The 14,137-nt window shown below is 41.3% G+C and overlaps 1 protein-coding gene across 16 annotated transcripts in view; it reads left to right on the top strand.

Annotated features, from left to right (window-relative positions):
* Nucleotides 1-2,346: 2,346 nt before the first annotated feature.
* Nucleotides 2,347-14,137, top strand: part of slc8a1b (solute carrier family 8 member 1b) — a 112,045-nt gene continuing 100,254 nt past the window's right edge. For 8 of the 16 annotated variants that reach the window (XM_070915473.1, XM_070915472.1, XM_070915475.1 and 5 more), the window contains exons 1-3: nt 2,608-3,222; nt 4,656-4,820; nt 6,493-7,283. In XM_070915473.1, the coding sequence (XP_070771574.1) occupies nt 2,623-3,222; nt 4,656-4,820; nt 6,493-7,283 (1,556 nt within the window). In that variant the 5' untranslated portion in view covers nt 2,608-2,622. Of the gene's footprint in view, nt 3,223-4,655; nt 4,821-6,492; nt 7,284-14,137 lie in introns of all 16 variants that reach the window. The other 8 variants (XM_070915480.1, XM_070915483.1, XM_070915484.1 and 5 more) reach the window with 3 other exon arrangements.

Raw genomic sequence — 14,137 nt, 5'->3', positions numbered from 1 at the left:
AAAGTTGATAAATAATAGCATTGCCTACATTAGCCAGACAGATCTCAGATTTTCGGGTCAAATACTGAATCTAATAAAATCCATGAATGCACACATTTTTAGCAAAGGTTCCTTAAATTCCTTCAAACTACCAATATGTGCACAGACAGATGATATTGGCCCGCTTATATTCTTCATTAATGGATCATGTCAGCATTAATTAATGTGGTCCAAAAAGATTCACAGAACCATATATACTGTATACATAGTGTAGAAAACCTCAGTCAAACCTCCATTTTCATTGCTTGTAGGCATATCAGCTCCGTAGAAAATACATGGGGACACACATTCAAAGTCTGTCTGGGCGCTCTGTTGTTCTGTAAGTGTTGCAGCACTCAAAGGAGTTTTTGTATTTTTCTTTTTATCCCCTAAAACCTCAGGGGAGGATGTGTGCGCGCGAAAGTTGTACTTAAACATGGAATCACGCACATCCCTTTATTTATCCCCTATTTAATACCACCTATGGACATTTGCTCCCTGTGCATTTTGGAATTGATTTTAAATTCCTGCTGATAACTCTAAAGGCACAGTATTGCAGGGTCAGGCTCCCAACAATGTCGATCCCCTATGAACCACAACGCAGCCACTGGTTCTCAGAAAGTGGTCTCCAGGCTAGTACACAGTAAATCACCAGGCAACCCTGTATATCCTAGAAATTCAGTTTATATATTACTAACTTGTCCGGTTAACGTCCAGGTTTTCTGTCAACACGCTGAGGAAATAGACATGTCAGCTTTTTCTCCCTTTCCTGTGCTTAGAAAAGAGGTATTTAAAGTTTATCATTATGATTATTACTCTGCCTGAATACATGCTCTTCATACACGGAGGAAATAGTTTTAATTGCACAAAAATGTGAGTATTCTGCGCACGGTCTAGTCTTATAACCATATTACGTAGGGATGGATTTTTCTCTCCATGGAAATGACCCAACAATGTGCAATTAGCTTGTTATAAGCGGTAACTGCACTGTGTTGGGCTACAGGGACATGTTTACTTCACTGAAATTGATTCTTAACTAATCATGTTTTTCTAGATTTGCCTCTTTTTATGTTTGAAGCCATCGCATGGAAACTAATTTGAGGTCTCAGTGTTGGGATTTTGTGGTCTCTCAGATAGTGGCCTATTTAAGGCAAAATCCTCCTCACTGCACTTATTACTAGAAAATGTTGAGATGACACGAGTTGAAGCTGAATATACTCTACATCAGTGTGTGGACACAATAATAGCAACACTGATTCAACGTGATACAGCAGACCTGAAATGAAAACTCGTCAGGCTAATACTGTAACATTTTTCTCAAGACTCAAAACTGCGAGAGATTGATAAAAGTTTGTGGTAATTTTAAAGACCACTGTATCTGTATTCACTACTTTTGCACTCCTAAATTTTCCAGCAGCTTTCCTTATCTTACCAGCCAGTTTTAGAAATCCAATGCAATAGAAAATTACCTTCAAATGATGTCCAACTGGCTACACAGCCATCTGATTACAGTAAACTAATTTACAAGCCAGTGTTGTTGACAGAAACCAACTGGAGTGTTATCAGAGAAAGCCACTCCTGGCCACGTTACATGAGGAACAGCAGGGTGTTATTGCTGCAGGAATCTGGCCGGGAGATTTCCGAAGCTGCTCCTTGGAACTTTAAAGTGCTGATATTAGGAGCTGAAGTTTACCTTTGGTGTGGTTATTTGAATGTGCTGCCCCTACACAGCTTAGCAAAACGTCTTATCTGAAACATTTTTATCTATGTTTTAATTATGTTTAAGGTTCGTAAAGTAAAGTTCCAAGTGAACTGGGCTGTTCATTCTTTTTATTTTTGTAAAACATCGAGTGTTGTTTAGGGAGCAACCACGCTGATCAAAGATTTTAATATCATTTATTTTTGCTACAACAGAGATTCGTGTCGTCTGTTACATCTACATGTTTGAGATAAACGACAGATGAGATGAGAGTTGGCTACTTTCTGTAGAAGTGAGATCCTCACCATGGTGGATTTACCTTCCACCATGATGAGGTATTAAAATGACACTGCAAAACCCTTTATAGTCATATCTGCCATTAGACCTGCAGCAAGATAAAGCCAAATGCCTACAGTATAATCTGGCTAATTATGTATATCATCCTAAATCTTGAAATAATATATTGCAGTGGAACATCGCCTTTCATCCAATCATGTCACTATTTTGGACAAGATTCATTAGGTCTATGACGGTCTGAATTCTGAATTCTTTCCTCTTCTCCTCTCTTCTCTCTAAAGGTTCAGCATCCTCATTAATCGCCACTCCACAGTACTGGTCTGGGCGTCAACATGGGCTGCTGGGATCACTCCTTCCTCCTGTCCCCTGCTCTGAGGCTAGGAGTCGTCACAGTGATTCTCCTCCTCGAGCTCCATCCCTCATTGGCCGGCGCTCCCCCCGAGCAGAGCTTGGGTGGCTCTGTCTCGGCGGTGTCCACAAATAAAACTGAATGCAGCAAGGCCAAGCCGTGCGCAAAGGGGGTGCTCTTACCTATTTGGGAGCCCCAAAACCCGTCTTTTGGTGACAAGGTGGCCCGGGCAACAGTTTACTTTGTGGCTCTGGTCTACATGTTCCTGGGTGTGTCAATCATCGCAGACCGTTTCATGGCATCGATAGAGGTCATCACGTCACAGGAAAAGGAGATCACCATCAAGAAACCCAATGGGGAAACCACCACCACCACTGTTCGGATCTGGAATGAGACCGTCTCCAATCTCACCCTCATGGCTCTGGGCTCTTCGGCTCCCGAGATCCTGCTATCCGTCATAGAAGTCATAGGCCATGAGTTCAGTGCTGGCGCACTGGGCCCCTCCACCATCGTGGGCTCTGCGGCGTTCAACATGTTTGTCATCATCGGGCTTTGTGTGTACGTCGTGCCCGATGGCGAGACGAGGAAGGTCAAGCACCTCCGCGTCTTCTTCGTCACGGCCACCTGGAGTATCTTCGCCTACATTTGGCTCTACCTGATCCTGTCCGTGATCTCGCCTGGTGTTGTGCAGGTGTGGGAGGGACTGCTCACGTTCCTCTTCTTCCCCATCTGTGTGGTGTTCGCCTGGGTGGCCGACCGGCGCCTGCTGTTCTACAAGTATGTGTACAAGCGCTACCGCACTGGCAAGCAGCGTGGCATGATCATCGAGACCGAGGGAGACCGCCCACTTCCTTCCAAGGTATTCTCAGAGGAATTAACACTGCAACAATTAACACTTTGTATTAGTATTACCCCCACTGCTGCTGCAGCACAGCTTCACTCAGCTGCTGGATTAATTATCTAGACAATAATGAAAGCTTCCTACAGCACTGATAAACTTCAGGGACTGTTTTTACCTTTAAAGCTTTCTGGTTTATTATAACTTGGGTATTATGTTTGTGGTTTTGGCTATCAGTAATAACAACATTGTATTCACCAAGTCATTTGCTGAGATCTGGGACTGCAGTAACATCACTAAAAAGAAGTAAGACTTTACCAAGTAATTACCAAGCTGTTCAACAAGACGCACATGTTGATGGACAATCAGACCAGGTTAGCCAAGCTTATTTGAAAGAGAAAACAAAGTCATGATAAAACTGTTTCAAACTTCCATCACAGTTTACAGAACGTCTCCCTGATCCAACTTCGACTCATAGATAATCTAAAATTCTGCACTACTAAGCTTTTCAGAAGTTAAAATTCATTCCTTCATTAGTTCCTTCGCGTCATGCTGGGAGTTCAGTTAGAGAACAGCCAACCAATTGAAACAAATTAAGCTGTCCTCATCCAAACATGCGGTGGAAAAATAACAAAGGAGCTGATAAGGCGCTGCATGTAGGCGGAAGAGAGTTCATGAGTAATGTGTACCCAAAACAATTATCTCTGTTACTGAATGGAAGTCTGCCAAGGTAAACTCATGCCATTTAGCATATTACTGCAAACACATGCAAATACTTTTTAAGTATTGCCACCTTTTAATTTCCTGTTTTGACTACTATCTGATGCTTTGTGTGACGTCCTATGCAGTGCTTTGTCATATCTAATTACATTTTAAGTATTGTGGTGTGCGGTACATTTACTCACCACTCACTTAATTTAGAGTCTCTCAGTGTCTCTAACTTGTATTATTATTTCTCTCATTTCTTTGATGAGATTATTAAGAGTCAGTACTCCATTAGCACACGAAGAGCACTTTCATTTCAACTTCTGGCTAAAAGAAATCACTGAATCAAACCCAACAGTGTCCCTGAGGGGAAAGCCTAATAATTTAGATGTTTTAAATTGCCATTTTGCTTAAAGAGCTAGAAGACATTTTACCAATAATCTGTACTCAAAGGAAAACAGGTTTTTTAATGAACAACAGAACAGCCTCTTTACTCTGGATTGAGGGGTGCTAATGGGTGCTTTAACAAAACAAGGGAATGCACCTGTAACTTAGGATAAGATTTAAACCAACACCACAAAAACTCACATTTCTACCTTCGCTTGCATGGTTGCCATTCTTGGTACTCATCCAGTTCTCAGTGAACCTCCATGATACCAACAGAAATGGTTGCCTTGAGATTTGAGATACTGCTCCAAAGCCTCAAATCAATTGTACTGATTAAATTGCTATATTTGTTCTGTTTTCAGGTGGACATTGAGATGGATGGAAAGATGCTGAACTCTCATGGTGTTGACTTCCTGGATGGTCCTCTGGGTTTGGATATAGATGAGAAGGATCTGGATGAGGAGGAGACCAGGAGAGACATGGCAAAGATCCTGAAGGAGCTCAAACAGAAACACCCTGACAAGGAGGTGAGTAACGAAGCCCTCACACAGAGTGCAAGAAAACATACTGTCAGAAAAACATACTGTCACTGCTGCTCCTGTCTGTGTTGTTTTTCTCAGTGTTGTTTTCTTGTGTACGAAATGAAATGACAAAATAAGCAGCAGCAGATGACGCACTTTCTATTTGCTTTCATTATTACAGTGATTATGGTGATGAATGTAGCTAAGGTCTCATCACAACCTCTCAAATTAATTTGATAATGGTACATCTAAAAAAAGAAAATTGCAAAGGAAACTGAGCACCCATTAAATCAATATGTAAATAAAAAAATAAACACAGAGACTGTAATTCTGACATTGGCACTTCATATTCTATCTGTCTGGCTGGCTGGCTGCCTGTCCTGGCAAGATAAACATATAGGAATTCGTCTTTGTCATTGCTGCAGAGTCTTATTGTAAACACAGAGTGCCTACTTGTGTCTACATACAGTATACAGTACTGTGTAGTTATGAGATATATTACGTCAGTGTGCTCTGGTATTCTGTATATAATAAATACCACCGTGTCTATATTTGCAGACCTCTGTATGTGAAAAAAACAACACTATATTGTTGCCGTCAAATATGGCGTGACGAGGTTTGTTCTGCTCTGTGCTCCTCTTATGGTTTATTGTTTGGACAAGGTTTAAAACTAAAAAGCACAAAAGACGCCACAAGCATCAAGACAAGCTACTGAAATGGCTTCTTCTCCCATGTTATACTGTATGTTGGGCTACTCCAATATTGGTTGTTGTAAACCTGACCAGCAGCACATCTGAAGCTGATAGAAGTTGGTTCCCAAATCCCCAAAATTGCCCCACTACATCCTCATTTTTTGTGATCTAGAAATTGAAACTGGTGCCACCATTTTGCTGGCTGACCTAATCGTGAAGGAGATGAGAGAAACTGCTCCTGATGACTATGATAGTGATAGTGAAATATGCATAGTGTTACCCCTCAAGGAAGACTTATGTTGCGTTACTATATGTTACTTTCAATAAAACTTTGTCGCTCTAATAATTTGCTGATAGGAGAGGAATATTAGTGGTGTGGTGAATGGATAGAGAGGAGGAAAAGTGACAAAACCTTGGGATCGACCCAGGAATTCAGTTCATTTATCAGGGATCTCTGAGCAGGATGGATGCTTGCTGTCATGTGTGCTTGGACCTGGATCCTCTCGTTGAAGGACTTATCTACTTATGAAATGACGAAGCTGTTCATGTTTCATTTGGCACATCAAGTATAGCTGTGTAAGACCTCACAAAGACACTGTTTATAAAAATGTCACCGTTCTTTCTCTGTTGACATATTATAACAGCGTGACTCATTGTAAGATCACTGTTCTTTAACTGTTTCTAATGTTGGATTCATCCACATGACACACTATTAAATCTTATTCATCCAGACAAGCTAGATGCAACTCTGTAATTCAGCCTGACAAACTCAGTGTTCAACAATGTTCTCTTAATTAACCAGACAAGTTGACAGAGAAGACATTCTTTCCCACAATAGTAGATACTACACCAGCAGTCCGGGGACTCCACATTTCTGGTGGATTTTAGGCTGAGCAACATTTGAAAACTACTGCCATATTCACTGATCTTGCTGGAGAAAACATTTTTAAACTGTGTTTGTGTGCCTTCATGTTTTCTCTTACTAGGTAGAACAACTCATTGAGCTTGCCAACTACCAAGTCCTGAGCCAGCAGCAGAAGAGCCGTGCTTTCTATCGATGCCAGGCCACCCGGCTGATGACAGGTGCTGGCAACATCCTGAAGAAACATGCAGCCGATCAGGCACGAAAGGCCGTCAGCATGCACGAGGTTCGCTCTGATGCTGGTGATAATGACCCCATCTCTAAGATCTTTTTTGAGCCTGGGTCTTACCAGTGCCTTGAGAACTGTGGCACAGTGGCGGTGAACGTGATGCGACGTGGTGGCGATGTGGGCAAAACCATTTCTGTGGAGTACCGGACAGAAGACGGCACGGCCAACGCTGGCTCGGACTACGAGTTCACAGAGGGTGTGGTGGTCTTCAAGCCCGGCGAGACAATGAAGGAGATCCGTGTGGGTATCATTGACGACGACATCTTTGAAGAGGATGAAAACTTCCTGATTCACCTTTCCAATGTCAAGGTGTTGATGTCAGAAGGCGAGGAGCCAGAGGAAGGCGAGTCAGCTAATCACGTGGACTCAGTGGCGTGTCTCGGCTTGCCCTCCACAGCGACCGTTACCATCTTCGATGACGACCATGCCGGTATCTTTACGTTTGAGGAGCCTGTATGCCATGTGAGCGAGAGCGTTGGCACCATGGAGGTGAAGGTGCTGAGAACGTCCGGGGCTCGCGGCGTGGTCGTCCTGCCATACAAGACGGTGGAGGGAACAGCGCGAGGCAGCGGAGAGGACTTCGAAGACATTCACGGCATCCTGGAATTTCAGAACGACGAGATCTTGTGAGTAACTTTGATCAATCTACCTTTTAAATTTTAATCCTAATGGTTAACTGTTAGATATTTATGCAGATATGTATCAGCTTCACTGTCATTTTCTGCATGTTTTTCTAAATTATTTTTCACGCTTTGTGTCAGTGTGATGTTGCAAATGTTTTTCCGATGATGTGAGAAAGTGAGGGTGTGAGTGTGATGTGGTGGTCACGACGAGCGGCGAGGCGGACTGCTCATTGGCGACTTGACAAAATCAACAGTTCCCCACCGCTTGATACTTTTTTACCTTGACTCTGTTTTCTACTTTGACTCAATCATTCTCTTATCTTCATCAGTCTGTTCATTCCTCTTTGCTTCGGATTCTGTTGTGCTGCTGTTTTAGTCTTCTGTGGGTTTTATTGATTTCTACACTCTGTATTTCTGTACAGTCAGCACGATAGGTTAAGCTTGTGAGTGGCGTGAGCCAAAAAGTTGGGAAACTGGGTTATTTGTTGGATGGTTAATGGTTTGAATTTTAAGTAGACAGGATGTCAGGACATGGAAATTAAATGAGAAGTGTTGCAGTTCCCTTTAGCAAGGCATTTAATGGAAAACCAGGAGGAGCTGATTGCTGGAAACAGTACATGAATTCAATAAGCAGCAGGGAATCAGGGCAACGCTAAGAGGGAGCATCTATCTAGTGAACTTAATTTGGATACACAAAGGCCTTTTTAAAAAAAATGCCAGTTGCCCTTTTAGGTGGCTTTATACTGTGTGAGAACATCCCGGAGCAACTACTCACGCAGCCAGAGGCTTTTTTTTTGCTGTCTTTCCTGTGAAGAACTTGATACTCCATTTAAGGGTCCCTGTTGTGAAATGCCACAGTCACTGTTCAAAGCTCTTCTTAGCCAAACGCTGAGGCCGTATTATCAGATGGTGACTCATGGTGAGGTCCGTGATTGCTATTTGACCACGTTTCAGGAGGCCTTTTACCACAGCGGTGATTTTGCTCACAGCCAGCTGCTGTACTCTTCATCCCGACCCACTCGCAGTGTGGGGAATTAGCTCCAGCTATCAGCTAAATGTTTGTACATTGCTGACCACTTGAAACCAATCTAATTTCAAAGTCCTCTTTTTTTATTTAGATATTTTATTGTGGAAACTATTGCTGTAAATACATGTGTTTTTCATTACTGAACAGTAGCTGGTAATAGTAATGTTGACTCATATGTTGACAGTATTGTATAATTGATAGTAATTGGTTCTAAATAACAGTATCAGGTAAACGCTGATATTGTAATTAGTGTCTTAATTGTGTTAATGGTAAATTTAAGCTTTTAGACATCAAGCTCGGTATCATTATGTTATAATTGCATTTCTAAATGGATTAATTGTTGCAAATGTACTTTTCTTCAAGGTTCATGTTGTCAATGTCAATATATTATTGTGGTTCATAGCCATTTTGAGTATCAGTAGTTATACATAGTCTTTGATTTTGTTTGGGATGAAAGTTTCATATGGATTTGTTGTCCTCGTGGCTGCTCTTGATTTGAATCCTTCCAGTGGATGCCTGTGTTGAAGTGTTTGGTTGTGTGTTGTTACCATGAAACTCTTTTTGCATGAAGCTGAAACGTTTTTAACCTGTTTTGACATCGACACATGCACACACACATATGCACACATGTAAAACTGAATACACACACACACTCTCTGTATGGCGATGGTCTCATACTGAGAGGTGAAATTGTTGTTTTTCAACTGGTTTGTGTGCAAAATTATTGTTTTCTGAAAAACGCTCAATAAGGTGGGCTACTGGTCTCTTTCTGCAGCTCTTTTTCTCACACATGGCTAGGTGGGTGTGTTCATTCTGTCACCACAAATTACTGTTTGCAGTAAAGCCTTCTCATGGTGGCCTGTGGGCCTGTTGGGCTTGTAGCTTTAGTGAGAATACAATAAACTTCACAGCTTTCAGCAGTTGGCCTTTTTATTGTTTGGGCCATGTGCTAGTTTTTGGGAGTTGTCAGCAGGCTTGACTTGGTTTAGATGTGCAGTGGGAACGAGATGTAGAGCTCTGTCTGAGTTTTGCTGGCAGACATTAGTTGTTAGTTGTAGGAGATTCCCTTGGAAACCAAAAGTTTGCTTACAGTGCTTGTTTGAAAATGTTCAAATTGTTCGTGAGGAAGACGGGTTGTAATGACATGAAACAAAGTGTGCAATCGTGATGAATGAATGGGAGAGATGCTGTCGTAGTAACAGCAGTCTAAAGCCCTCTCCCTTTCTTCTGTTTTTGGTCAGATTTGAAGCAGATGTCTGCAGGGCTGGCTTTTTCAGCCTGTGGCAGATGACATAGTTTCCATAGCTTATAGCTCTTACAGCCAGGACTAAGTGGGTTTTAATAACACTTTGTCCAAATCAAATGATGGACTGTCCTTCCGGTTATCATGGTTACTGTGTGTGTATGTGTTCTTGTGTGTACATGTGTGTATTTCCTTGGGAAAAGACCCAGAGGTCGAGCAGAATGACTGTAAACTATGGTACTTGTGCAAGAAGTGAAAAGCATTTAGACTACATCTACATGTCGGGAGAGGCCATTTTGTAACCAGAAAATTGTACGTTTGAATCCCACACAATGTCCTTCAGCCACTTAATGTCTAATCTCTTTTATATGATCTATATATATGATCTATATTATATAATAAATAATAGCCTGATACCTGAAATGTAAGGACCATGGCAGTATTTTTACGTGTTTTAGCCTACAAATCACAGATACTGTAACATGACTGACGACAAATTTCTAAAGCTACTTAAAATTTTAAAGCTAGTCATTTTATTTTATATCTTTTACATTTTCTTTAAAACTCAGAAGACAACAAGCTAACACAATGATGAAGGTGATCAGACTGCTGATCAGATTCCCAAGTATCAGATGTTGAACTGTCCATGAAAGCATGAAGGGGAGATTTGTGGCTGTTTCCCTCATATTGACTTTTTATTTGTTTAATTTTTACTCTTTCAACATGTAAAATGATACACATTGGTTTCCAAGTGTTAGAGGCATACAGTAAGTACAAATAAGTAGGAAAAAGCTGGGCTGTGTTTTGTCTTCTGGGTGAAGTTTCACACCTTTAATGTGATGTGAGTTGAAAATAGCTACTGTGGACATACAGCCATTGTGTTGTTGACAGAAACTGCAGGCTCAGTAAACAAACATGTAACATTTAGGACAGATACACGGTCAAGAATATTCACCAAATAAAATATCACATGACGCATTTGTAGGTTTAATCAAATGTGCAGCGCTTCTCCCAAGATAGGCTTTTTTAGAAAATATGCATTCCCATAGAAATACACAGCGTATGTAATGAGCTGCTGGGGCCTTGAGCATGTCCCTACGGGGAAAAGCAGAGGACGTTTTTGCCACAGAAATAAGGAATCACAAAATAGCCGATCTAAATAGGACTGCCTCGAGGCCAATTCTACCCTCATTCTGTTTCTCTGATAGAGAGAGGGAGGGAGGGAGAGATGTAGGGAGGGTACAGTTATATAGATAAACGAGTGTGAATGGAGGCAGTGGTGGGAGGAGGGATGGCAGAGAGTGATGGAGTGGACAGAGGGAGGAGGGAGAAAGAGAAAAGTTTTAGACCTCTTGAAGTTTTTGGACTTTCTATTTTACTTCCTCTTACATCCCCTTACATTTCTCCTTGTGTCTGACCGTAAGAGGCCCTGTGCAATTTGTCTGGGGAATAGTTTGTGAGGGCTTGTCTGGTGTGTTCTTTGAAAGATGGGAGAGTGTGGGAGAGGGAGAGGGACATGGAGAGAGTGAGAGCGATAGGGAGAGAGAACTCTACAGCACTCAGCGGTGTCAAATTATCTGTGTTTCTGTCTTCAACGCAGTATTTCACAGAAAATACCAGCTCAGTCCTGCATGTTTGCGTGTGTGTGTGTGTGCATGCATTCTGCTGTCCACCTTGTGGGGTAATGCACCATCACAGATGGCAGATTTTGAAAGGCCCATCAAATTGTTTTTCTGTCTCATTTCAAGTATTTCTTAGTATCATTGCTACTACATGCCCAGAGAACAATGAGTCAAGTGAAAATTGTAGGCTGGTTTTGTGAGGTTAGAATCAATCATCTGCCTTTTTTTTTTTTATCTCTAGAAACAACTGAAACAAGGGAAACTGCATTGGAAACTAAATATAAATCATTTTACCCCACTGGCACTGAACTTTGTGTTCCTTTTGGAAAACATCAGTTTTTAAGGCTCAATATATACTCAATAAGGATGACATTTTTTGCACTACTAATGCTCATACGTATCTACTACTACAAACTAGCATCATCATACCTGTGACATGATGAGCAGTTTTATCCAGAGCACCTTCCAGCACCCTAAGTGGCTCTATTTTTATTATAGATGGTCCTGATGGAATTACCAGACCACTTAATATAAAATAGGTCAGCAATTCAACTTTTTTTTCCCATAACTTTTGCATTGAAACTGTATTTTTAGACAGATAAGAGGACAGCCAGGTTGAATGTGTTCAGTGTCATGTTGGTTTGTAAAATGTACAATGAGGCCACGATGTATGGCTCATTGGCTATCAATGAAGCAGTGTTTCCGGGGCAACAAGCCCTTGTTTGACACAAAGAGACACATTAAGGTCAAACAAGTTAAGACAACATAGCTTGCAGGTAGATGCACACAAATAGACACACATTTATACATACTGACACAGGTACTTGTACACTACATATACACACTGGTTGTGCACACACTCATGCAGAAACACAGCGCACTTGTCTTGTTAAAGCTTGGTTTTGACTTGTACTCAGTCATTTTTTGACCCCGTGAGGTAGTAAAAGCATGGATCACACACACACACACACACACACACACACACACAAACAAACACACACACAAATACATAACCAATTATGCAATTTCCATAAACAGACAGTCAGTGGAGAAACATGGTACAGTTGAGAATCAAATTAGGCTTCCTCCTACACACACACACACACACACACACACACAGAGCAGACTGGGACTTCACACTCCAATAACCAGCACAGATTGGCCTTTTGAGATGCATGCTTAGAAGCTATAGGAATGTGGGTTGTGTGTACGAGGTGAACATACTTTTGCATATGAGCGCGCATGTGTGTGCTTTTTCAAAATAAAGTAATTGTTCAGATAGAAGTGGATTTTGATTAGTTTGAACTCCCAGTGGAACAATAAGTAGAGGTCATGGTTACCTTTGTTGAGTTGTTGGGGAAATTATTCAAACTCCAATGGGTCCCTCTCAATGGGTCAGCTTGACCAATTTATAACAATGGGGAATGCGTCTAGTGAGCTTCAGCCCAAGGAAACTATCAAACTATGACTACATACATAACATCCCTGTACGTGTTGTTTGTCAGAGACAGACTTAACATCACGGATCATCTACTAACGTAGTAGTTACAGAATTGCCCCGGGTAGACTTCCTGTAGGTGTTTCACTTTTCTTTATGGCTGTCACTACTCATGTTAGCTGTCCACCTTTGCTCATTTTAAGCTGCTACAGCACAAAACTGAATTTGAGTGTTAAGAGCAGCCAGTATTTACATTATTCTGTGTTGACTGTCTTTATAAGATATTGTACAACATTGGCTTTGGTTTACTGACTGACCAGCTGTGACTTAAAGCCTCAAAACCAACTATTTTTTTGTAGGATGTGTCATCCAACCTTGGAAGGCAAAAGCGTTGATGGCTGTTTTGAATGCTCACACTCAAGAGTGGAGTGAAAAGTCGGCCATCTAGCGCACAGGAACTGCGAACATTTAAGACGAATGGAAGAAGAATGAAAAAAGGGAGCTTGATAGAGGAGTTCAAACCCGCACAGCTGACTAATCACGACGTGAAGTGGCTGTTATTGTCGGATTGAAAAATTGTCACACAATTCTGACAATTTTCAAGTCCGACATCATGAAGGTGTGGACAGAGTGGGTTTCAGACGCTGACCATCCGACAAGCACTTCAGTTGGGGTATACTTGTGCCTTAACTGAGACATTCAGTCAGTGAAGAGTGAGGCAAAGACCCACACAATGTTAAAACATCGTACAACTAACATCTGCAGACTGCAGTCGAAGTGTTTTTCAGACTCCAGTTTTAATAATCCACTATATTTGATATAATTATGTGGACTTCTAATATGAACAGGCCTATAAACAAACACACAGGAACAGAAAAATCACTTCAGCCAACACACTTGTGTACACACACACACATATACACTCGAATACTCCTTCACACACTCATATCAGTGAGGCATTAGATGGTAATGAGGCTTGATGAGGTTGTAGGTCACACGAGCGCACACACACACACACACACACACACACTCCATCCTTCTGTGACAGCAGTATCATTAGTAAAAAAACACTGAATTAATTAGCAGAGGAAGATAACAAGTGTTGTGGGAGAACCACATTTATAAAGGACAGATGATTAAAACTGTGTGAGTGGGTATGTGTTTTGCATTGATTTGCATTTTTTTTAATAAACTCTTCTGTGGCGCTGAACAACGAAGCAAACTGTAAAATAATATCTGCTTGAAGCTTTTCCCTCCTACATTTACACACACACACACACGGATGAGGTGTGAAGGTTGTGTTCTCATGTTACAGAGTACATGGTAATAACACCTCTCTTGGCAGGAGACCCACACCTGTTACCGTGTACTGCATGTCTGTGTGTGATCAAATAATATTTTTAGAGCAGTAATATTTGCTGCTAACAGCTTGACAAATGCTTAGATGTTCTTGCTGTGGTCAGAATTAACAAACGTATTGTTTTGGATGACATACATATTAATGAACTGATTAAACAGATCAAATGG

Source organism: Enoplosus armatus, chromosome 12 (genome assembly GCF_043641665.1).
Source record: "Enoplosus armatus isolate fEnoArm2 chromosome 12, fEnoArm2.hap1, whole genome shotgun sequence".
Classification (NCBI taxonomy): domain Eukaryota; kingdom Metazoa; phylum Chordata; class Actinopteri; order Centrarchiformes; family Enoplosidae; genus Enoplosus; species Enoplosus armatus.
The sequence above is the reverse complement of the archived record's forward strand: the minus strand, read 5'-3'. Positions and strand labels throughout refer to the sequence as shown.